Source organism: Rhinopithecus roxellana, chromosome 2 (assembly GCF_007565055.1).
Source record: "Rhinopithecus roxellana isolate Shanxi Qingling chromosome 2, ASM756505v1, whole genome shotgun sequence".
Taxonomy (NCBI): Eukaryota; Metazoa; Chordata; class Mammalia; order Primates; family Cercopithecidae; genus Rhinopithecus; species Rhinopithecus roxellana.
The window spans coordinates 15,078,531-15,104,691 of NC_044550.1; the positions used below are offsets into that span (position 1 = coordinate 15,078,531).

A 26,161-nucleotide genomic window follows, 5' to 3' on the forward strand; every position below is an offset into this window, starting at 1 on the left:
AATAATTGCATTCACAGCAACTTGGAAGGAATCAGAGACTATTACTCTAAGTGAAGTAATTCAGGAATGAAAAAAACCAAACATTGTATGTTCTGACTTACAAGTGGGAGTTATGCTATGAGGATGCAAAAGCATAATAATGATACAATGGACTTTGGGGACTTAGTGGGAAGGGTAGGAGGGGCGTGAGGGATAAAGACTACACCTTGGGTGCAGTGTACACTGCTCTGGTGATGGGTGCACCAAAATCTCAGAAATTACCACTAAAAATCTTTTCCATGTAACCAAATATCACCTGTTCCTTAAAAACCATTGGGAAAAAAAAAAACATGAGATCAACTCATGTTGACATGAGATCAACCTAATGCCTATCAATGGTGAACTGGATAAAGAAAATGTGGCACATATATACCATAGAATAATATGCAGCCATAAGAAAGTACAAGATCATGTCCTTTGGAGCAATGTGGATGGAGTTGAGGCCATTATCCTAAGTGAATTAACACAGGAATGGGAAACCAAATACGCCATATTCTCACTTATAAATGGGAGCTAAACACTGAGTACACATGGACAGAAAGAAGGGAACAATCGTCACTAGGTGAATTTGAGGATGGAGGGTGGAAGGAGGGTGAGAATAGAAAAACTACCTATTGGGTATTATACTTATTACCTGGGTGACAAAATAATCTGTATACCAAACCCCTGTGACATGCAATTTATCCATATAACAAACCTGTTCATGTACCCCTTGAGCCAAAATAAAAATTGGAGAAGAAAAAAACTCCTAAGAGTTGTCGCTTTGGGTAGAGTTATGGGCATTATGATTTGAAGGCATAGTCAAAGGTCATTCCTCCTTTATTTATAAAGTTCTAATTTTTAAAATAAAAGTGCATTTGGGTATTTTATCATAAACATTAATTTAAAAATTCACTGGATTTTGTAGTAACTATATAATGGATGAACTTTGCTATGAATGTCATTGGAATGGACAAGCAGAGACAAAAGTTGATGATTTAAGAAATGAAAAGGAGTTAGGATCTAGAGACAGTAGTTACAGACTTATTTTGAGGAATTCAAACAAACATAAGGTAAATGGATGGTAGATAAAGATGGACGGGGCATTGGATATACGGCAAGAGTTTTTGTTTGTTTGCTTGCTTTCTTTAAAATGGGAGAGTTTATATTTATAAACCTATGTCTATATAAAACGTTTCTCAAATTATACATACACACATACATATGTATAAAATGTGCAACTGTATTTACATATAGCTATGAGGAAGAGGCCATTAGATAGATTAAAACATACAGATATGTTATAATACAGATGAAAAGGAATAAATTGATCATGTGAATTTTCTTGATGATAAACGTTTAGGGGCTATGAATGTTTGTTAAAAATTTCATACAATTTGGGACATGGCTCTGCTTTTAATCAACTGTTTTCCAAGGTTTCCAACACTGTGAAAAGAATTTTAATAGAGCTTTTCTATACAACATTCTGAGTATTTTAACAGTTTTAACCAAGCATCCTTAATTGAATATTTTCATAAGAAAAAATGAGAAAGAAATTACCCTAATAGAAATGCCCATTGCCAGGGAAATTTCATAATGAAGTGGGAAAAAACAGCAGCTGCACTAGCTTCCATAAGGCATGGACCTACAGCCAATCTGAAACAAACCACCTTCAATTGCCTCAAAGCCTGAAATACAAAACAGTCACACTTAGGTACATTTACAATGGCCAAAAAGAAAATTATTTAAACAAATATTGAACTATAAAGTCTTTTTTCATAAGAAGCTTTCACTAAACAAAATCTCATTTCAACAGATTGTCCCACTGGACTTGGAACTCTACTACATTTTATATGTCATCATAGGTTGGATTATAAACAATTTCATCTTTTATAAAATATTATTGCATTTTAATTATTAAAAGATCAATTTTACTGTGATTAAATAGCTATTGCTACCTTCCTGAACTTTCCTAATAAATAGTATAAATAGTGTCCTATTAGTGTTTTCCCATTAGTTATTTTTTTGATGTGAACTGTTTGATTAACTTAATAATTATAAATAGAATGCCAACATGCCAAAGAAAATAACTTAAAAACTGCATACTTCATTTTAAAAGGGAGAACTTTTCAATTTTCTCCTTGGTTCATACTTTCAACTGGAGAATATAGTCTCATTGGCTATAATTATTTATGCTCTTGAGCTATTTCTATTAAACCACATTTGCCACATTTATTTGAGTAGCTGTCATATTTATGAATAGTCATCTTAAAGATAGTATTTATGATCCCTAGATTGTAATATTTAAAGAAATGCTTTAAAAGGTTAGATTTTACAATAATGCAGAGATAATGAGGAACGTAATCCTGTGGAGAAAATGTCATAAAAAAGTTACTGAAATCCTTAATCTCCCTAAAAAAAGAAAAAGACTTTTATAAGGCTTTTCTTATCCTATGTTAACTGAAGAGTACACAGTTCTCCATAGAAGAGCCTCCCAAATAATATAGGTGCTACATAAGAGACATTTATCTCTGTGCAAATGATTACAGGTGATCGCTAATAAAGACTTTACAACACAGTCAGTTCCGTTCATATCAGTGATAATGATGGCTAGTTAATAGAAATTAAGGTGCCAATATTTCTACACAGTCTTTTTTTCTTCTTTTTTTTTTTGTTTGTTTTTTTGTCTGTTTTGTTTTGTTTTTTGAGACGGAGTCTTGCTCTGTCCCCCAGGCTGGAGTGCAGTGGCACTATCTTGGCTCACTGCAACCTCTGTCGCTCAGTTTCAAGCAATTCCCTTGCCTCAGCCTCCCTAGTAGCTGGGATTACAGGTGCATGCCACCACACCTGACTAATTTTTGTAGATTACAGGCGTGAGTCACCATGCCCGGTCTTTTTTTCTTTATCTTAAGTTTGTTTACAGACTCCACTTGGAACAGGTAAATAAAATTTTTGCTTCTTTTGTTTCTCACCATCCTCCAATATTTGAAATAACCTTACTCAATTTGTAATTGTAAATCTACCTGTGGATCGAGTCCAAGCCCAGCTCGTATTAGAATAACGGTAAGGGCAGTGCTTCTTAAAATTGAAGACCATGTGTTATGAACATGGACATGTTTACTGATGAATGGAACATTCCTAATCGTAAAACCAGCCAGTAACATCCCTTAAAAGAAAGAAAATAAAGATAAATGACAGTTCATTTTTCTGAGAAAGAAAACAGAAATGTTTACTTTCTTTTCTAATGTACTATGTCTCTCATTATCTTGGTAAAGTGCAGGTTACAAGCAAGTAGAGAAGGCAGCATGAATAAAGGCATGGCAATAAGAAACAATACATCTAAATGGGGTTCAACAAGTAATTTAGTGTTGCTGGAACATACATGGCAAGGAAAGGAGGGAGGAGAAGGAGCTTGGTAGGCCAGATCATAAAAACGTCTCCCCCAACTTTCGCAAAGTAAGGCACCACAGGAAGGTTTTAGGCAGAAAGTAACACTATGAGTCTGGCGTTTTTTTATGTGAGGGTCTTGGTGAATTAGGGATAAAACTGAAGACAGAGACCAATTTGAAGGCTCTGCCACAGTCCACGCAAAAGTTGGAAACAAATAGCCTAAGCTAGAGCAAAAGAGAAAGTTTGGAGAGGAGGAAAATGATTCAATAAATACTTAGAAGGTACTGCAAGAAAATTGTGGATACAGAAGCGACAGCAGAGATAAGATGTAGAGATTATCTCTGCTGACAATGTACTGAATATATATTTATTTTTTTGGGACAGGGTGTCATTCTGTTGTCCAAGCTGAGTGCAGTGATGCAAACATGGCTCACTGTAGGCTTAACCTCCTGAGCTCAAGCGATCCTCTTGCCTTAGCCTCCTGAGTAGCTGAGACCCAGAAAAATTTTTAATATTTTATAAAGACGAGGTCTGCTATGTTGCCCAGGTTGGTTTTGAACTCCTGGGCTCAGGCGATCCTCCTGCCTTGGCCTCCCAAATTGCTGGGATTATGGGCATGAGTCACCGTGCCTGGTCCACTGTACTGAATATTTAGATCAATTTGAATACAGTAAGTTCTCACTTAACATCATCTATAGGTTATTGGAAATGGCAACTTTGAGTAAAATGGTATGTAACAAAACCAATTTTAGCATAGGCTAAATGATATAAACAAGAGTCAATTTCCTATAGTATATTTTTGGTCACAAAACATCACCAAAACATCACTTCTAAATAAAGATCCAAAACACTTCTAGTATTAAACAATGAAAGAAATGTGAGCTCTACATACATCTTAGAGTTTTATAAAAACAAATAAGATAATTATTTACCTAATTTTTGGTGAATCCACAAGTGATGATGGTTATAGTGGTGATGGTTAAAATCAAAGTATAAACGGTTACAAAGTGAAAATTGTAAGGAGCACCTCCTCCCACTATGCAGTTCAAAAACAATCACAAATATAGTAGGCTGGCTGAGAGCTTTCATATCACATTGTTTATTGTCATGCATTTGTATGGTTATCATATACTTAACAAAATTCTGTTTTATAATAATTTGTATTCATTCATGTATTCATTGTAAAATCCACTTATTCTAGAGTTCAGGGTCACAGGTGACTGAGACTTAGTCCAAAAAATCAAGGAGGGATTCCTCCCTAACACATTCTATGACTCTAGTATCACAATTATACCCAAATTAGGCAAAGCTACACACACACACACACACACACACACACCACACTACTGGCCAATATTGCTGATGAACGTAGATGCAAAAATTCTCAACTAGCAAAATGAATTCAATAGTACATCAAAAAGATAATGCAGTTAAGTGGGTTTTACTCCAGAAATACAAGGATGGTTCAATGTGTGAATCATTCTTCTGCAAAGACACATACACACATATGTTCATTGTAGCACTATTCACAATAAAAAGACATGGAATCAACTTAAATGACTAAATAAAGAAAATGTGGTACATATACACCATGGAATACTATGCAGTCATAAAAAAGAATGACATCATGTCCTTTGCAGCAACATGGATAGAGCTGAACATCATTATCCTAAGTGAAATAACTCAAAAACAGAAAAATCAAATACCGCGTGTTCTCACTTAACATGTGGGAGCTAAACAATGGGTACATATGGACATAAAGATGGAAATAATAGACACTGGGGAGTCCAAAAGGAGAGAGGGTCGGAGGGTTAAGGTTGAAAAATTACCTATTGGGTATAGTATTCCCTATTTGGTGATGGGTTCACTAGAGCCCAAACCTCACCATTATGCAATATATCCATGTATCAAATCTGCACATGTACCCCATGAATCTAAGATTTTTAAATATTCTATTAAACAATAAAGCAATGGAATAATATACTGAGGATATTAAATTTATTTTAAAAATAAATTTTGGATAAAACTTGTGTGTGTATATACGTAGACAGAGAGAAAAACAAATACATCTATAAAGGAGCTGTACACACACACGCATACAGTAAACACATATATGAAGAAACTATATAAAACACACTACATCGAAATGTTTCTGAATTATATCTAATTCAACAAGAAAATATTCAAAATTTGCATATAGTCGATAATAAAGAAAAGAGAGCTAATTATATACTTACCAAGAAGAGGTGGAAGTGGAGGCACTAAAGGTATTCTAATGAGTTGTAAAATCTTTCCCCCAATAATGGCACTATAAAAAATAATTAACAATCCAAATAAATTTCCACCAGGGAGAGCTTCAGAGCCTAAGACTGACCAGGTCGTACACCATATCACAAAGAGTATAACTCCTGAAATACAAAAAAAGTACAGCTATATATCTACATACACATAGATGTATACAAAGGATCAATTCTCTTTTATCATATATACTAATAACCAGTTCTATAAAATTATACATGGTATAGATCAATGTTGCTTCCTAGTTTGGTGAAAGAGATATCTGCTTAACATGTATTCCAAATAACCTGTCAATTTATGAGATAGGTTTTTTTTTTTTTTTTTTTTTGAGACGGAGTCTCGCTCTGCCGCCCAGGCTGGAGTACAGTGGCCGGATCTCAGCTCACTGCAAGCTCCGCCTCCCGGGTTTACGCCATTCTCCTGCCTCAGCCTCCCGAGTAGCTGGGACTACAAGCGCCAGCCACCTCGCCCGGCTAGTTTTTTGTATTTTTTAGTAGAGACGGAGTTTCACTGTGTTCGCCAGGATGGTCTCAATCTCCTGACCTCGTGATCCGCCCGTCTTGGCCTCCCAAAGTGCTGGGATTACAGGCTTGAGTCACCGCGCCCGGCCATGAGATAGGTTTTAAACAAAGTGTTTTTACTTTAAAAATATTTAAAACCTGTATCTGGGCCAGGTGCAGTGGTTCACGCCTTAATCTCAGCACTTTAGAAGGCTGAGGCAGGCTGGATCACGTGAGGTCAGGAGTTTGAGACCAGCTTGGCCAACACAGTGAAACCCCATCTCTACTAAAAATACAAAAATTAGCCGTACGCAGTGGTGCGTGCCTGTAATCCCAGCTATATGGGAGGCTGAGTCAGGAGAATCGCCTGAACCCGGGAGGCGGAGGTTGCAGTGAGCCAAGAGTGTGCCACTGCACTCCAGCCTGGGTGACAGAGCGAGACTCAGTCTCAATAAAGGAATAAAAAAAACCTGTATGTGAACTCTTGAAAATGCTAACCATTATAATATATGATAGTTAAGAACATCATGGCAATATGATGAGATTTACTTCATTTTATATTTTAAAATAGCTTTTTCATCAGGATGGAAAATAAGAGGATGATTGTCTGTGATAAGAATTCACAATCTTATTGAAGATCACCGTGTCAGGGTGCCAAATCTTTTAACAGGAACCTACTAAATCTTTATTTTGAAAGGATAATTCAATTGATATTTGGCATAAATGTATTAGAGAAGGTAATGGATAGAAGAAATGAACCTAGACTTTGTGGGAATAAATATAAAGTATCTTAGATTATGTGTAGGAAGTAGAGGTAGATAAGATGAGTAGGTATAAGCTATTAGACATCTTGTTTCTGGCAACTAGGTGCTACTCACAGAGGAATCCATAGGTTTCTGTAAAGGACAGACAATAACATGGTAAATTTCCATATGCTAATTAAGTCATTTGCCATGAATCATAGTAGGTAATGCTTTTAATGTTTTTAAAACAACTTACAGGCATTTTTTAGCTATGACCCCTTTCTGGCTGTATAGAATTTGCCAGGGTAAAAGAGGAGGATGTTGACTTACTCCAGGCAGAAAGTTAGAACAAAGTTTCTTTCCCCCCTCCCCTCTGATTATTGTCATCCTGCAAACCTGGAAGCCTTGGAGGGCTAAACTCTTACTAAAAGAATGGATGAGGCTGGGCACGGTGGTTCATGCCTGTAATCCCAGCACTTTGGGAGGCAGAGGCAGGTGGATCACCTGAGGTCAGGAGTTCAAGATGAGCCTGACCAACATGGAGAAATGCCGTCTCTATTAAAAATACAAAAAATTAGCCTGGCCTGGTGGCGCATGCTTGTAATCCCAGCTACTTGGGAGGCTGAGGCAGGAGAATCGCTTGAACCCAGGAGGCGGACATTGTAGTGAGCTGAGATGGCGCCACTTCACTCCAGCCTGGGCAACAAGAGCAAAACTCCATTTCAAGAAAAAGAAGAAGAAAAAAAAGAATGGACCAGAAAATGTCATCCTACTGACAAACTGAGAAGACAAGACAGTTTGTCTTAGCTGGTCTCTGGGTGGCAAAGTCTTTTTTGAGAATTCATATGCAACACTGGCCTCATCCAACTTATGTGTAGGGCTCAAATTTACATTACATGCACAGTTTAGGGATCCCAAAGTTCTAAATCTACCATAAAAGTGTCCCTGCATAGAAGTATCCCTAGAACACTTGGCAGATGCTAATTCAAAAAATCTCTAACAGACACTCCTAATCCCAGACCGCATAAAGTCTCAAAGGTAAAACCAAGTGAATCTGAACTTAAAATAAAATAAGAAGAAATATCCCATGAGCAAAAGTTAACAGATACAACAAAGAATGGGATTAGATGTCTAAAAACCTCAGCTAATAGAACCACTAGATAGACACTATAAAATATGTATTTTCAAAGGGACTAGAGACAATTTTTTAAAAATTGGAGACATGAGAAGAAAAAGCTACTTGAAAGTATTGCAAAATAATTAAATAGAACATCTAGAAAAAACCTTAAAAGTTACTCAACTAAAAAACCCCACTAAGTACCCCAAATAGCAGTCTAGACATGGCTGAAGGAGAACACAGCAAAGTGGTAGATATGAGGAAATTACTTAAGATCATAGCATAAAAAAATGAGGTAGAAAATGAGAGATTTAGATGATGGAAAATATCTAAAACACAGCTAACAGTAGTTTCTGAAACATAATTGAAAGAATGAAGAAGATACAATATTTGAGAAGAAAACTGGCTTCAAATTTTACAGAATTGATTAAGGTTTTTATTGATTTGGACACAGGAAGTCAAATGAATTCTAATCAGGATTAAGTAAAAGTAGACACTTAGATAAAATGTTGAGAAACTATAGACTACCAAAGGCAAAAATAAAATCTTAAAGAATCTAGACAGAGAAAGAGATTAATCATAATGAAATAAACAATAAAGCAGATTCTCAATTCTTAATAGCATAATTAAAATCTTCAAAGTACAGAGATAAAGAAGTCATTCAATGTTGAATTCTGTAGCCGGTTAACTGTCACTCAAACAAAAGACAAATGAAAGATATTGTCAAACAAATACATTTAAGAACATATGCCATTTTTTACTGGGGAAAAATCTACTGAAAGATATGCTTTAGAAATATAACATAGAACCAAAAAGGAAGGATCAATGTGCAAAGTAATTGGTAAAATGTAGGTTAGTCTAAACAAGTATTGGTTGTAACACATTGTACAACCAATGTTGTAACACATTACTAATATGTGTAACACATTACTAATGAAAATTGTTAATCAGAAGATACAGAGATAAGGTTGTGAGGTGACATGAAAAGGTTGGCAATTTATTTCCACACCAAAACTCTCCCCTAAAATTGCACAAAATACCAAAAACAATCTTTTTAGTACCCTGAAAACTCATCAAAGACAGTTATCAAATTAAGAAGCATTTATTCTTGAAAAAAGTATTAGGGTTTTTGGTAGGATTGGTAAAAGTCTGAGCCCTTCCTGACTGGGGATGCTCCCTAATGTGGTTTGGCTCTGTGTCCCCACCCAAATCTCATCTTGAATTGTACTCCCATAATTCCCATGTGTTGTGGGAGGGACTTGGTGGGAGATAATTGAATCACGGGGGTGGTTCCCCCCATACTGTTATCATGGTAGTGAATAAGCCTCACAAGATCTGATGACTTTATCAGGGGTTTCTGCTTTTGCATCTTCCTCTTGCCGCCACCATGTAAGAAGTGCCTTTCACCTCCCACCATGATTCTGAGGCCTCCCCAGCCATCTGGAACTATAAGTCCAATTAAACCTCTTTTTCTTCCCAGTCTTGGGTATGTCTTTATCAGCAGAATGAAAACGGACTAATACACTCCCATCCCTCTTTTCATCCCCAAGCTCAGTTGGGAAAAACTGCAGTTTTACCAGTATGAAGCTAGATGTAAAAACCAGCAGCTTTCCTGTTAGGGCTGGGGGCAGGAGTGGATTTGGTATGGAGTAGAGGGAAGAAATCAATGGTTTTGCCAGTTAAATATAGCAGAGTGGTTTGGGAATGAACAGAGAGAATTGTAGCTTTACTAGTCTGCGGTTGCAGTCTCAGTTGGGGAAGTGGAAGACAAGACAAAAATTTAAATGAGAGGTCCTGAGGGTCAACAGGTGCAGCAAACCACCATGGCACATGTATACCTATGTAACAAACCTGCACGTTCTGTACATGTATCCTGGAATTCAAGAAAGAAAGAGAGAGAGAGAGAGAGAAAGAGGAAAGAAAGAAAAGAAAGACCCACATGCAAGGCTAGAGTTTCCCAATTCCAAGTTCCAATTCTCTGAGAAGAGTGGCTCACTGTGCCCAAAATGTTTATACAAACACTGTGGTTTACTCTGAACAGCTGCTTTCCTTCTGGGAGTCTGGAATTCTGGTACATGTGAAGGAGAGTAACGTCCATAAAATCCTGAGTACTTAGTCTCTAATGAGACTCTGGTCCTGGTAGACGACATTGCACATGTGCTGTCAAAATTTCATGCTGGGAAAGAAAAACACATCCTTGTAACTCCACAGGAGGTGATTCTGGGAAGCTTGTGCCTGGTTTCCTCTAGACTTTACCACATACACCTTTTTCCCTTTGCTAATTCTGCTTTGTGTCCTTTCACTATAATAAATTAAAAACCTGAGTATTACTTAAAAAAAATGAGATATCCTGGAAAGGAGAGAGTCATAGACAGTTTGAGATAAGTTCTCCACACATATATGGCTGATTGGAAAAGTATGGAAGTGTAGGAAAGACTCAAGAGAGTATGACAAAAAGTAAAAATGAAGTGAGACTTGAGTATTAATTGCAACTTTGAATGCATTCACCCAACCACCCACAGATTATTTGGCAGAGAGTGTAAGGCTTACTAGCTTTAACATAATGTCTCTCCAAAATCAAACTATGCAACAGACACAAAGGAAATTCCTAGAAAGACAGGCTAAAACAATAATAACAACAACAACACAATATAAAAGACATCACTGCTGAAAACCATTGGGCAGAAGGATTATACAGTACAAGTATAGGCCAATTACCAAAACAATAACAACAACAAAACAATCACAAATAAAAACCAAATCCAGATTTGCTATAATGTATAATTAAAGTGTTTAGTTTTCAGTTAAAAATTATTAGATGTGTAAGGAAACAGGAAAATATGGCTCATACTCTGGAAAAAAAATCAGTGACTAGAAACTGTCTGAATTCAGATATCAGATTTAGAAAATTTTCAAAGTATATATTATAAATATATTCAAATTAAAAATATGATAACAATGTTCTGTCTAATAGAGAATATGAATAAGGAGACAGAACATATTTAAAAATAGAAATCTAGAATTGAAAAGTACAACAATTAAAGTGAAAAAATCACTAGCGAGGTTCAATAGCACATTTGACCTTGTGAAAGAAAGTATCAGTGAACTTCAAGATAGACCAATAGAGGTTAATCAATCTGAAGAACAAAAAGAAAAAAGGATAATAAACAGATCCTCAGAAACTTATGGGATACCATCAAGAGCACTAACATATGCATAATGGGAATTCCAGGAGAAGAGAGAGATAAGGGGGCAGAAAAATATTTGAAAACATGTCTGAAAACTTCAAAAATGTTATGAAAAACATTAATCTTCAGATATAAGAAGTTCAACAAATCTCAAGTAGGATAAACACAAAGAGATTCACACCTAGAGCCATAACTGTCAAATTGGTGAAAGCCAAGGATAATAAAAAAATTATGAAAGTAGCAAGAGATGACTTATCACATACAGGAGAACAATAATATGATCAATACTGGCATTTTTATCTGAAAAAATGGAGGCCTTATGAAGTGACATTTCAAAAATGCAGGGAAAAATAACTGTCAACCAAGAATTCTGTATCCAGTTAAATGATCCTTCAAAAATGAAGCTGAAATAAAGACATTTCCAGATAAATAAAAATAAAGATAACTTACCCTTGATAAAGAAACACTAAAGAAAATGCTTTTAAGATAAAAGGACAGAAAACCAAACACCACATGTTCTCACTCATAGGTGGGAATTGAACAATGAGAACATTTGGATACAGGGTGGGGAACATCACACACCAGGGCCTGACATGAGGTGGGGGGAGTGGGGAGGGATAGCATTAGGAGATATACCTAATGTAAATGACGAGTTAATGGGTGCAGGACACCAACATGGCACATGTATACATATGTAACAAACCTGCATGTTGTGCACATGTACCCTAGAACTTAAAGTATATATATATATAAAGATAAAAGGATATGACACCAGATGGCAACTTGAACCTATAAGGAATAAGTGGCACTGGAAATGGTAAATAAATTTGTAAGTATAAAAGATGTGTGTGTGTGCGTGTGTGTGTGTATTCTGATTTAATCTCTTTTAAAAAAGCATATGATTATTATAGGCAATAACTATAACAATACTGCTGAGTTTATAGCATATAAGAGGTACATTGGATCAAAGTTGCTATATAACACTGGAATTAAGTAAAAATTATTAAACCAAAGTAGATTGTAAAAAGGGAAGATGATTGATTATTATAATCCCCAAAGGTACTTGGGAGGCTGAGATAGAAGTATTGCTTGAGGCTAGTAGTTTGAGACTAGCCCAAACAACACAATGAGACTCTGTTGATATAGTTTGGATATATGTCCCTGCCCAAATCTCATGTTGAATTGTAATTCCCAAAGTTGGAGGTGGGTCCTGCTGGGAGGTGAATGGATCATGGGGGCAGATTTCTCATGAATGGTTAGTACCATCCTCTTGGTGCTGTCCTTGTGACAGTGAATAAGTTCTTGTGAGATCTCATTTAAAAGTGTGTAGCACTGACCCTTGCTCTTTTACTCCTGCTTTCGCTATGTGATATGCATTTGTCTTCTGCCACGATTGTAAGCTTCCTGAAGGCTTCCCAGAAGCAGATGCCTCTATGCTTCCTGTACAACCTGCAGAACTGTGAGCCAATTAAACCTCTCATAAATTATTGACTCTCAGGTATTTGAAAGCAATGCAAGAATGGACTAATACAACTGTCTCTAAAAAAATTTAAGCAAAATTACCCAGGTGTGATGACACATGCCTGTAGTCCCAGCTACTTGACAGGCAAAGGTGAGAGGACTGATTGAGCCCAGGAGTTTGAGGCTGCAATAAGCTACGACCATGCCGTTGTCTCTTAAAAAAATAAGCCCCAGAGAGGCCGGGAACGGTGGCTCACACCAGTAGTCCCAGCACTTTGGGAGGCCATGGCGGGCAGATCACGAGGTCAGGAGATGGAGACAATCCAGGCTAACATGGTGAAATCCCGTGTCTACTAAAAATACAAAAAATTAACCGGGCTGTAGTCTCAGCTACTTGGGAGGCTGAGGCAGGAGAATGGCGTGAACCCAGGAGGCGGAGCTTGCTGTGAGCTGAGATCGTTCCACTGCACTCCAGCCTGGGCGACAGAGTGAGACTGTCTCAAAAAACAAAAAAAACAAAAACAAAGAAAACAAAAAAAAACCAGCCCCAGAGAAACCACTACAACAAAAAGCTAGAAAACAGCAAAAATCAACAGAGAAATTGAAATAGGGCACTAAAAATACTTGGTTAACATGAAAGAAGCAGTAATGTGAGAAAAGAAAAACAAAAAGATATGACACATGGAAAACAAATAACAAGATGTTAAATGCAAATCCAACCATATCAATAATTATGTTAAATGTGAATGGACTAAAATCAAAAGGCAACTATTACCATACAGGACTTTAAAAAAACAAGATTCAGCTATATGGTGCCTACAAGAAACAAACTTTACATAAAACAAGCAGGTTGAATGTAAAAGGATAGGAGATTAGGAGACATATGCAAATGGTAATTATGGGTGAAAGAAGAAAACACAAGTGTTTTCTTGTTTTTTCTCTCTCTCTCTATATAAAAATATAATTTTTTTAAACCTGTAAGTCAGTTTTATTGTCTGTAAAATGGGGATAAAAAATTCTCTCTTGCCAATATACATAGGTTTTGTTACAATAAAATGAACTAGTGACCATGAAAGAATATTGCAATCTGTAAGATGTTCTTCCAGGAATTCTTGCATTCTAGGAAAATCAGAACATTTCTGGTAATAGAATTTTTGACATTTTGAGGAAAGATTTTTTAAGGATATATCCAAAAAGAACACATTCTCTTCTCTAATTACATCATGGATTCTCTTTTTGCATTGAGATTTTGCTTGAATATCAATAGACAAGAGAAGGGGGTGGTTCAAGCACTTGTTTAGTGAGCAGAATGCTGACAGGAAGCAAGGAGCCGGAAGGACACTCCCTGTGCTTTTGGTCAGGGGCCCTCTTGGCTGGTGCCAAGGATTGTTCTCAGTGACAAGACAAATACAGAAATGGAGAGTGATTACAAAGTTCTGTAGCAATTTGACATTGTATCTTATAAAAAGTAAGTATCAGTCTACATCAAATGGGAAATTAAAAACAAAAACGATTGGGTCCTAGTCTACTAAGCTTAGTCCCTAGGTGACAAAATAATCTGTATAACAAACCCGCATGACACAAGTTTACCTAAGTAACAAACCTGAACATGTACCCCTGAACCCAAAATAAAAGTTTTCTTTTTTAAAGAAAGGAAGAAAAACAAAACAAAAAAACCACATCTGTTTCTTCATCACAGATAATTTGAGAAGCACTAGTGTCAGGAAAAAAGAATAATAAACAATATGTATATTAAAACCTCACCAGAAAACATATATGCAGTGGGATATCTTTTTGGACATTAAAGAAATGTGAAAAATCACACATATATTCCTTATGAACTTGACTATATTATATATATATATGTGTGTATTTAGAAGTATTAAATTGAATTAAGTATTAAATTTATTTTTTAAACACTGGTATAAAGGAAGGATGTTCTAATTAAGAAGGATAGATAAAGTGCAATTACAACTCTGAGTAGAGAAATAGTAAAATGCCCAGAAACAGACTGGCAAAAACTATGGATAATTAATCTCACAAAAGGAAGCAGAATTTATTAATATAAATAACAAAGTATTACTGATAGTTAAATAATTATGAGTTATACTGAAGAATTATTTTATATTTTAAAATAGCAAAACCCAAAACAAAACAGTGTGGTAAAGCTGTGGTGAGGTTTGTACATTTTAGGAAGCCTCGGTATTTTTAGCTCATATGGTTTTCTGATGAGTAAAAATAAAAAAAAGTTAAAAATGATTTCTCTGCTGCTTAAATTCTGATATACATCTACTGTGTGGTAAGATATGAGTTTAGAGTCATTGCATTTTTTTAGTAGTTCCACTAATAAGAATTGTTTTTTTTTTTTTTTTGAGACGGAGTTTCGTTCTTGTTGCCCAGGCTGGAGTGCAATGGCATGATCTCGGCTCACCACAACCTCCGCCTCCCAGGTTCAAGCGATTCTCCTGCCTCAGCCTCCCGAGTAGCTGGGATTACAGGCATGTGGCACCACACCCGGCTAATTTGTTTTTTTCAGTAGAGACGGGGTTTCTCCCTGTTGGTCAGGCTGGTCTTGAACTCCTGACCTCACGTGATCCACCTGCCTCAGCCTCTCAAAGTGCCGGGATTACAGGCGTGAGCCACCGTGACCAGCCAAAGCTTTACTTTCTAAAAATTATATTAAAATTGATATTTCTCTATTATCTAATCATAAATTACATCAAATATGCTGTTTTGAATTTTATTTTTCCCTTTAAACATAAAGACACACATTCAATTCATTGTGCTAAATTACCAGTGTGATCACAAATTAAGAAATCCAATTCAAAGAATTTTGCATACAAGGAGTGCTGACAGTGTTAATAACTTTTGTTGCAAAGATAATTTTATGAAAGTAATAGAAGACCAAAAAAAAAGTACAAAACAATTATTACGTAAGTATCTTTCTTTTTCTGAATCACCCATGATTACTTTCTCCACCAAGCAAAAACTGACTGCATACTTATCTGTCTCCAACCTGCCCAGCCTCTTTTCCTAAACCTCCCCAGCCTCTCAGGACAGACAGGCTGCTACTGTACTTTGTGCATTCTGCTATTTTTAGCAAGAGGCCTATTTTGTAAGTGTTGTCTGAATACATATTTGCTAACTCCCAGACTTTCAGTCACTTATTTATTTATTTATTTAGTCTCTTTTCTTGTATTTCCCTTTTCCTTTTCTTTTCTTTCCTTTCTTTTTCCCTTTCCTCCTCCCTTCCTTCTTTTGCTTATTTTTTTCCCTTTAACTCCCATTCACTATTTCCATGACTGTCAAATAGTAGATTGAGCCTTTAAAATACTCCTTTTTAAAAATTTATTGTACTTTAAGTTCTGGGATACATGTGCAGAACGTGCAGGTTTGTTATATAGGTATACATGTGCCATGGTGGTTTGCTGTACCCATCTACAATATATCTTATAATAAAAATGGAAACACGCAGGAGACGTGGCATATGGGGTGAGTGGGTTGCCGAGTGCATGGTGGCAGGGTGCTCCAGGGTGGCCAGTGGGGCTAAGTGCTGTGTATTCCAAGCATGGCGGGCTTCCTGCCTTCCTGTGTGGCAGACTGTGGCATCAGGTAAGAGCCACTCAGTGCCCACGCTGGCTTCTCCATGGCCCTGCTCTCAGCCCCTGGCATCCAGCCCACACCTGGAGGTTGAGCTGCATCCACTGCTCTGGGTCTCAGCCCTGTGACAACTTCAGTAGGTATTCCAAACTTGGCTATGCAGGCAACACTGAGCCATAGTTTACTATTCTTTCATGCATTTCTATCAGAGAGTCAGCAAAGGTAGATGACAAAGCCCAAAGGAGAATGTTGAGGGGAGTTGATGACCTTGACTTTTTTTATACAGGATGAAGCCATTACAAAGTGGTCAATATGACATGGAATCACTGAAGACTGGGGTATTATGGAAAGGTTCATGGAGCAAGTGGTTTTTAAATATTTTTGAGCAGAATCTGAGGACCATTATTTTTTAATGACAGAACTTCCACTGAATACACTAGAAAATACAGAGCATTTTTGCAGAAATTATGTTTGAATTATTTAATGTACCAGGATTCTACATTGCAGTTCAGGAGGTACTGGCCTTGGCGGTATCTTGGACATCTCAACAAGTGGGTGAATGTATGTTAATGAGTACAGTAATTGACAAAAGAGATGGAGTCACCTATGTTCTCCCAGTTGTAGAATGTTATGTAATTGGGAGCTGCATCAAACACATCCTGATTGTAGGTGATATTGCGTATTTCATGCGACAGCTGCTAAGGGAGAGGGAGGTAGGAATCCCTCTTGAGCAGTCACTGGAGACCACAAAAGCCATGAAGGAGAAATACTATTACATTTGCCCTGATATAGTCAAGGAATTTGCTAAGTATGATGTGGATCCCTGGAAGTGGATCAAACAGTACACAGGTATCAATGTGATCAACCAGGAGAAATTCACAATAGATGTTGGTTACAAAAGGTTCCTGCAACCTGAAATATTTTTTTACCCAGAGTTTGCCAACCCAGACGTTATGGAATCCATCTTGAATATTGTTGATGAATACAAAACTGTCCCATTGATGTGCACTGTCCGCTATATAAGAATGTTGTTCTTTCAAGAGGTTTGACCATGTTCAGGAATTTGAACCTCAACTGCAGAGAGATTTGAAGAGTGGTACATGTCAGATTAAAACTCAGTAAAGGAGCTCAGTGGCAGGAGAATCAAACCTAAGCTTGCAGAGGTTCGGGTGGCAATCCATCACATGCAGCACTATGCCTTATGGTTTGGAAGCTTAATGCTAGCCTCAACTTTGGAGTTATTTCAGACTGTCACACCAAGAAGGCCTATGAAGAATATGGCCCCAGCATCTGCCACCACAGCCTTCTCTTTGGAGTAATGTCTTAGTGTCTGCCTTGAAAGCATCATTTAATAGTGTCATGTTGGGGAACAAGTGTCCGTCAGAACCCAGAGAAGACCACCATTTCTAAATGACATTTGGTGTTGATGTTTGAGTAGCATGCTTGCATCACCTAGTGCATGACGCACAGTGCAGAGTCATTTCAGTAAAAGTCATTTCTTTATGTGTTAGCTGTTGTATGCCCACTCCTTCTTCTCCCACTCCCTTTCTTCGTACTTCTCCAGTTTCCCTCCTCCTTTTCACTTGAGCTTTTTTGTTGACAAATACCATTCTCAAGGAATTCAAATGTGACTTTGAAAATTGTTAAGAGGAAAAGAAATTCAAAAATGGCCCAAAATATTTCTCCCCCAGGAAAGAATGCAGTGGTATAAATCCTTTTTCCCCAGCCTATTTTTATAAATAAAATGTTATAAACTTAAAATACAAAAAACAAAACAAAACAAAACAAAACAAAACAAAACAAAAAAAAAAACATACCATTATTTACAGGATGCAATTAAAGCAGTGTATAGAGGAAAATGTATAGCTTTAGAAACAGAAAGAAAAAGTAATCTAAAATTGATAATTAAAACTTCCAGCTTAAGACTCTAGAAAAAGATGAGTAAACCAAGCCAAAAGTAAGTAGGATGTATGAAATACAAAGGTCACGGTGCAAAACGATATATACAGAACAGGATAACATTAAAAACAACCAAAGAAATCCAAAATTGCTTATTTCAGAAAGTCAAGAAAATAAATACTGTTTAGTTACATTGACCAAGAAAAAAGAAAGAAGACACTAATTCCCAAAATCAAGAATGAAAGAGAAATATCACCACAGACCTTACCCTTAAGAGGATGTTAAGAAAATGGTGTAATAACTTTAAGGTAAAAAATTAGACAGCTCAGATAAAATAGAACAATTTCTAGAAAGACACAAATTACCAAAACTGACTAAAGGAAAAAGGAAAAAATATATACCGATATCGAGTAAAGAAACTGCATCAGTAATTTAAAATCTTCCTATAGAGAAAAAATATACTTCACTGGTGAATTCTACCGAACTATTAAGAGAGGAAACAATACCAATGTTACAAAAACTTTTTTCAGCAAATAGAGGAGGAAGGAAACTTCCCAACTAACTTTATTTCATTTGATATCAATATTACCCTGATATCAATATGAGACAAAGACATTACAAGAAAACACAGCTATATACCAATATCCCTTGTGAACCTAGACATAAAAATTCTTAACCAAATATTAGCAAACGTAATTGAGCAACATATGAAAAAAATTTTAAACCATAATCAAATGAAGTTTATCTCAGGAATGTGAGGTTGACTTAACATCCAAAATCAATGTAATAAACTATATTAACAGAATAAAGGACATAACCATATGATCACCTCAATAGATGCAGAAAAGCATCTGACAGAATTCAACACTCACATATTAAAAAGAAATCTCATCAACTTATGAATAGAAGGGAACTTCTTCAAATGATCAAGGCATCTACCAGAAGCTTATAGCAAACATATTTTATGGTTAAAAAAAAATTGAATGTGCTTCCCTCTAGATTAGGAAAAATGCAAAGATACCTGTATTTACCACTTCTATTTTACAATGCACCATAGGTCTTAGTTTGTGTAATAGTCAAGGAAAAAAAGGTATGGAAAAAAGACAACTCTTTTTATTATTAGCCTTGTATACAGAAAATCCTGAGGAACACACCCACACACACACCCACATACCACACCCCCTCCCAAACTTACTAGAACTAAGAGTGGGGCTTAGCAAGTTTGTAGAGTATATGATCAATATACAAAAATCAGTTGTGTATATGGTAGCAATAAACAATACAAAGATGAAATAAAGAAAACAATTCCAATCACAATAGCATAAAAAATAAATGTCTTAGTTTGTTTTATGTTGTTATAATAGAATGTCTGAGACTGTATAAAGAGGTTTATTTAGCTTATGTTTCTCCAGATTGGGAAGTTCAAGAAGCATGGCACCAGCATCTGCTTAGCTTCTGGTGAGGACTTTAGTAGTGCATCAAAACATGGCACAAGACCAAAGAGGAAGTGGGAATGTGCCAAGAGGCCAAACACAAGGTACAACTTTGTACAATGGGTTGCTTTATAACAATCCATTCTCAGGGTAACTAATGTATTCCCACAGGAACCAATCCAGTTTCATGACAACAAGAACTCACTCACTATATGAGGACTGCACCAAACTGCTCAAAACGGCAGAGTCCCCATGACCCGAGCATCTCCCATTAGGCTCTACCTCTTAAAAGTTCCAATATGATTTTTGGCAGAGACACTGAAACCATGGCATTCCACCCTTGGAACCCCAAACTCATGTCTCTTTTACACTGTAAAATATAATTATTCAATCCTAATGGTCTGCAAAGTCTTAATGTATTCCAGTACCAATTCAAAGGTCAAAGTCCAAAGTCTCATATAAGGCTCAAGGCAAGTTCCTTCTAGCTATGAGCCTGTAAAATAATAATAATAATAATAAAACAAGTTATTTACTTCCAAGATACAATGGTTGAATAGTCATATGGCAGACAGTCCCATTCCAAAATGGAGAAATAGGCCAAAAGAAGAAAGAGGTGACAAGCCTTGAGCAAGTTCAAAACTCAGCAGGGCAGATACTAAATCTTAAAGCTCCAGAATAATTATCCACTCCATGTGCTGCCTCCTGGGCACAGTGGGGAGTTTTATCCCTAAAGCCTTGGGCAGCCCCACCTCTGCTGCTTTGTTGGGCATAGCCACATGGCTGCTCTCACTGGTTGGAGTTGGTTACCTGTGGCTTTTTCAGGCTGAGGTTGTATGTTGGCAATGACTCTATAGTTCTGGAGTCCCAGTGATGGTCCACTTTCATGGATTCACTAGGCATTGCCCTGGTACAGGCTCTTTGTGGCAGCTCCAACCCCCCATTTTTCTGCTCAGCATTGCCTTAGGGGAGGTACACTGCAGTGGCTCTGGCCCTGCAACAAGTCTCTACCTGAGCTCCCAGTCTTTTCAGTACATTCCTTAAAATCTAGGTGGAAGCCGCCATGCCTTCATTTCTCTTGTATTCTGCACATCTGCAAAACTAGTACCACATGGTTGTAAATACCATCAAGGCTTACCGCTTGCACCCTCCAGAGTGGTGTCATGAGCTGCATCTGAGGCTGCTTGATCCACGACTGTTTGCCACCAAGGTTTATGGCTTGTATCTTGTGGGATGGCAGCCTGAGCCACACCTGGGTATGATTGTGCCATGGCTGGGGTGGCTGCTGAGGGCTGTGCCAATATTTGGGGAGCAAGATCTCAAAACAGCTACACAGGGTAGTGATGCATGGGTCCTGTCTCTTAAAACCATTCTGTCCTCCTAGACCTCTGGAGAGGCAACCTCTAAAATTTCTGAAATGCCTTCAAGGGTCTTTAAAAAATTGTCTCAATAATTATCAACTGGCTTTCTTCTCTCAGTGCTAATCTCTTTAGTATTTGTTGTTCTGCTGCAACCTTGGACTCCTCTCCTGAAAATGCTCTTTCATTCTCTACCACATGGCCAGGCTATTAATTTTCAAATTTTTATGCTTGCTTCCCTTTCATTTTGCATTTCACTGAATGTAGTAAACAGTAGATACATAGCTGCTCTATATTTTGCTTAGAAATTTCTTCTGCCAGGTACCCTAGTTCATCACTCTTAAGTCTAGCCTTCCACAAAACCTTAGGGCACAAAGCCTTAGATACAAGACAGCCAAATTTTTGCTACGGTGTAACAAGGATGACTTTGTCTCCAGTTCTTAATACCTTGTTCTTCATTTCTATCTGAGATCTCATTAGAATGGCCTTTGCTGTCCATATTTTTATCAGCAGTGTGGTAATGACTACTGAACCAATCTCTAAGAAATTCTAAACTTTCTCTCATCTTTTTGTTGTCTTCTGAGTCCTCACCAAAATTATACTTCATGCTCTGTTTATGACAATACAGTCTTTTTCTACTCTGCTCCTTCAAACTTTTCCAGCCTCTGCCCATTACCCAGTTCCAATGAGGCTTCTGCATTTTCGAGTATCTATATAGCAACATCCCACTCTCAGTACCAATTTTCTGTCTTAGTCCGTTTTGTGTTGCTATAACAGAATACCGGAGACTGAGTAATTTATAAAGAGATATATTTGGCTTGCAGTTCTGCAGGCCGGAAAGCATGACACTGGCATCTGTTTGGGTTCTGGTCAAAGCTTTAGTGTTGTGTCACAACATGGTAGAAGAAGGTTAAAGGGGAGTAGGCATGTACCAAGGGGCCAAGCATGAAGCGTGACTTCACTGTATAGGAACTCATTTTCATGGTAACTAATCCATTCCTGAGAGAACTAATCTAGTCTCACAAGAGTGAGAACTCACTCACTAGTGTAAGAATAGTACCAAGCTGCCCACAAAGGAAGAGCTCCCAAGACCCAAACACTTCCCGTTAGGCCCCACCTCTTAAGCATTCCAACATGAGTTTTGGTAGGGACACTCAAACTATAGCAATAATAGAATAATTAGGAAAACCTTTAACAAAATAAGTGCAAAACCTTTGCACTGAAAACTAAAAAACATCACTCAGATAAGTGCCTAAACAAATGGAGAGATATATCATGTTAATGGATTAGATGACTTAATATTGTTAGATGTCAATTGATCTACAAATTAACTGCAATTCCTGCCAAAAGTCTAGAAAGATTATTGGAAAAATTGACAAGCTGATTCTAAAATCATATAGAAATACAATAATATCTAGAATAGCCAAAACAATCTTGCTAAGTAAGAATGAAGTTAGAGTACTTAATACTGCCTTATTTTAAAATTCAGTGTAAAGCAAAAGTAGTCAAGACAGTGTAGAATCCGCATTAAGAGAGATAGATTGATCAATGGAATTAAGGGGAGTTCAGAATCCAACCCACTTTCATTTGATGAAAGTCAATTGATTTTCATCAAAGATGCTAAGACAATTCAATAGGAAAAAGATGTTCTTTCTATAAATGATTCTATAAGAATTGGTTATTCATTTACAAAAACTAAACCTAGATCCTTAGGTCATATACGGAAATTAACTAAAATGGACGATAGACCTAATTGTAAGAGCTAAAACTGTAAAATGTCTAGGAAAAAATACAGGAGAAAATATTCGTGACCTTGGACTAAGCAAAGGTTTCTTAGATATAATACCAAAAACATGATCCATAAAAGAAAAACTGATAAACTGGGACTTCATCAAAATGATGACATCTTTGCTTTTCAAATATTTCTTGAATAAATGACAAGAGAGGATCATTCCAAGATGGTCAAATAGGAACAGCTTTGGTCTGCAGCTCCCAGTGTGATCGACGCAGAAGCCAGGTGATTTCTGCATTTCCAACTGAGGTACCTGGTTCATCTCACTGGGACTGGTTGGACAGTGGGTGCAGCCCACAGAGGGTGAGCCGAAGCAGGGCGGGGTGTCACCTCACCCAGGAAGTGATGCAAGGGGATGGGGGATTTCCCTTTACTAGCCAACGGAAGTCGTGACAGACGGTACCTGGAAAATTGGGACACTCCCACCCTAAAATTGTGCTTTTCCAAAGGTCTTAGCAAATGGCACACCAGGAGATTATATCCCACTCCTGGCTCAGTGGGTCCCACAGCTACAGAGCCTTACTCACTGCTAGTGCAGCAGTCCAAGATTGAACTGCAAGGCTGCAGCCTGGGCTGGCGGAGGGGCATCTGACATTGCTGAGGCTTGAGTAGGTAAACAAAGCAGCTGAGAAGCTCCTTTGAGCTCCACCACAGCTCAGCAAGGCCTGCCTGCCTCTGTAGACTCCACCTCTGGGTGCAGGGTATAGCGGAACAAAAGGCAGCAGAAATTTCTGCAGACTTAAACGTCCCTGTCTGACAGCTATGAAGAGAGCAGTGGTTCTTCCAGCATGGAGTTTGAGCTCTGAGAACCGACAGAGCTGCCAGTAGGGGCCGATTGACACCTCACATAGCCAGGTGCCCCTCAGAGACGAAGCTTCCAGAGGAGGGATCAGGCAGCAATATTTGCTGTTCTGCAGCCTCTGCTGGTGATACCAAGGCAAACAGGGTCTGCAGTAGACCTCCAACAACTCCAACAGACCTGCAGCTGAGGATCCTGTTAGAAGGAAAACTAGCAAACAGAAAGGAATAGCATCAATATCAACAAAAAGGACATCCACACCAAAACCCCATCTGTAGGTCACCAACATCAAAGACCAAAGGTAGAGAAAACCACAAAGATGGGGAGAAGCCAGAGCAGAAAAGCTGAAAATTCTAAAAACCAGAGCGTCTCTTCTCCTCCAAAGGATCGCAGCTGCTCACCAGCAATGGAACAAAGCTGGACAGAGAATGAATTTGATGAGTTGTCAGAAGTAGGCTTCAGAAGGTTGGTAATAACAAACTTCTCCGAGCTAAAGGAGGATGTTCAAACCCAAGGCAAGGAAGCTAAAAACCTTGAAAAAGATTAGATGAATGGCTAACAAGATTAAATAGCATAGAGAAGACCTTAAATGACCTGATGGAGCTGAAAACCATGGCACGAGAACTACGTGATGCACGCATGCGTAGCCAATTCCATCAAGTGGAAGAAAGGGTATCAGTGATTGAAGATAAAATGAATGAAATAAAGCGAGAAGAGAAGTTTAGAGAAAAAAGAGTAAAAAGAAATGAACAAAGCCTCCAAGAAATATGGGACTATGTGAAAAGACCAAATCTACGGCTGATTGGTGTACCTGAAAGTGACGAGGAGAATGGAACCAAGTTGGAAAACACTTTTCAGGATATTATCCAGGAGAACTTCCCTAACGTAGCAAGGCAGGCCAACATTCAAATTCAGGAAGTACAGAGAACACCACAAAGATACTCCTCAAGAAGAGCAACCCCAAGACATAACTGTCAGATTCACCAAGGTTGAAATGAAGGGAAAAATCTTAAGGGCAGCCAGAGAGAAGGGTCAGGTTACCCACAAAGGGAAGCCCAGCAGACTAACAGCAGATCTCTCCACAGAAACCCTACAAGGCAGAAGAGAGTGGGGACCAATATTCAACATTCTTAAAGAAAAGAATTTTCAACCCAGAATTTCATATCCAGCCAAACTAGGCTTCATAAGTGAAGGAGAAATAAAATCCTTTACAGACAAGCAAATGCTTAGAGATATTGTCACGACCAGGCCTGCCCTACAAGAGCTCCTGAAGGAAGCACTAAACAGGGAAAGGAACAACCAGTACCAACCACTGCAAAAACATGCCAAAATTGTAAAGACCATTGACGCTAGGAAGAAACTGCATCAACTAACAAGCAAAATAACCAGCTAACATCATAATGACAGGATCAGTTTCACACATAACAATATTAACCCTAAATGTAAATAGACTAAATGTTCCAATTAAAAGACACAGGCTGGCAAATTGGATAAAGAGTCAAGACCCATCAATTTGCTGTATCCAGGAGACCCATCTCATGTGCAGAGACACACATAGGCTCAAAATAAAAGGATGGAGGAAGATCTATCAAGCAAATGGAAAACAAAAAGCGGCAGGGGTTGTAATCCTAGTATCTGATAAAACAGACTTTAAACCAACAAAGATCAAAAGAGATAAAGAAGGCCATTACATAATGGTAAAGGGATCAATTCAACAGGAAGAGCTAATCATCCTAAATATATATGCACCCAATACAGGAGCACCTAGATTCATAAAGCAAGTCCTTAGAGACTTACAAAGAGACTTAGACTCCCACACAATAATAATGGGAGACTTTAACATCCCACTGTCAACATTAGACAGATCAATGAGACAGAAAGTTAACAAGGATATCCAGGAATTGAACTCAACTCTGCACCAAGCAGACCTAACAGACATCTACAGAACTCTCCACCCCAAATCAACATAATATACATTCTTCTCAGCACCACATCGCACTTATTCCAAAACTGACCACATAGTTGGAAGCAAAGAACTCCTCAGCAAATGTAAAAGAACAGAAATCACAACAAACTGTCTCTCAGACCACAGTGCAATCTAATTAGAACTCAGGATTAAGAAACTCACTCAAAACCACTCAACTACATGGAAACTGAACAACCTGCTCCTGAATGACTACTGAGTACATAACAAAATGAAGGCAGAAATAAACATGTTCTTTGAAACCAATGAGAACAAAGATACAACGTACCAGAATCTCTGGGACACATTTAAAGCAGTGTGAAGAGGGAAATGTATAGCACTAAATGCCCATAAGAGAAAACAGAAAAGATCTAAAATTGACACCCTAACATCACAATTAAAAGAACTAGAAAAGCAAGAGCACACAAAATCAAAATCTAGCAGAAGGCAAGAAATAACTAAGATCAGAGAGCAGAACTGAAGGAGATAGAGACGCAAAAATCCCTTTTAAAACTCAATGAATCCAGGAACTGGTTTTTTGAAAAGATCAACAAAATAGATAGACCACTAGCAAGACTAATAAAAAAGAAAAGAAAGAAGAATCA

The 26,161-nt window shown here is 37.6% G+C and overlaps 1 protein-coding gene and 1 pseudogene across 1 annotated transcript in view; one reads left to right on the plus strand and one right to left on the minus strand.

The window, feature by feature from the left end:
- SLC9B1 (solute carrier family 9 member B1) overlaps window positions 1-26,161 on the minus strand; it is a 130,008-nt gene that overhangs the window by 42,209 nt on the left and 61,638 nt on the right. Inside the window, exons 4-6 of the mRNA XM_010363329.2 lie at window positions 5,646-5,816; window positions 3,042-3,184; window positions 1,579-1,706 (exon numbers count right to left, since the gene is read on the minus strand). Coding sequence (XP_010361631.2) covers window positions 1,579-1,706; window positions 3,042-3,184; window positions 5,646-5,816 — 442 coding nt within the window. The remainder of the gene's footprint in view (window positions 1-1,578; window positions 1,707-3,041; window positions 3,185-5,645; window positions 5,817-26,161) is intronic.
- Window positions 16,284-17,642, plus strand: LOC104662320 (annotated as a pseudogene).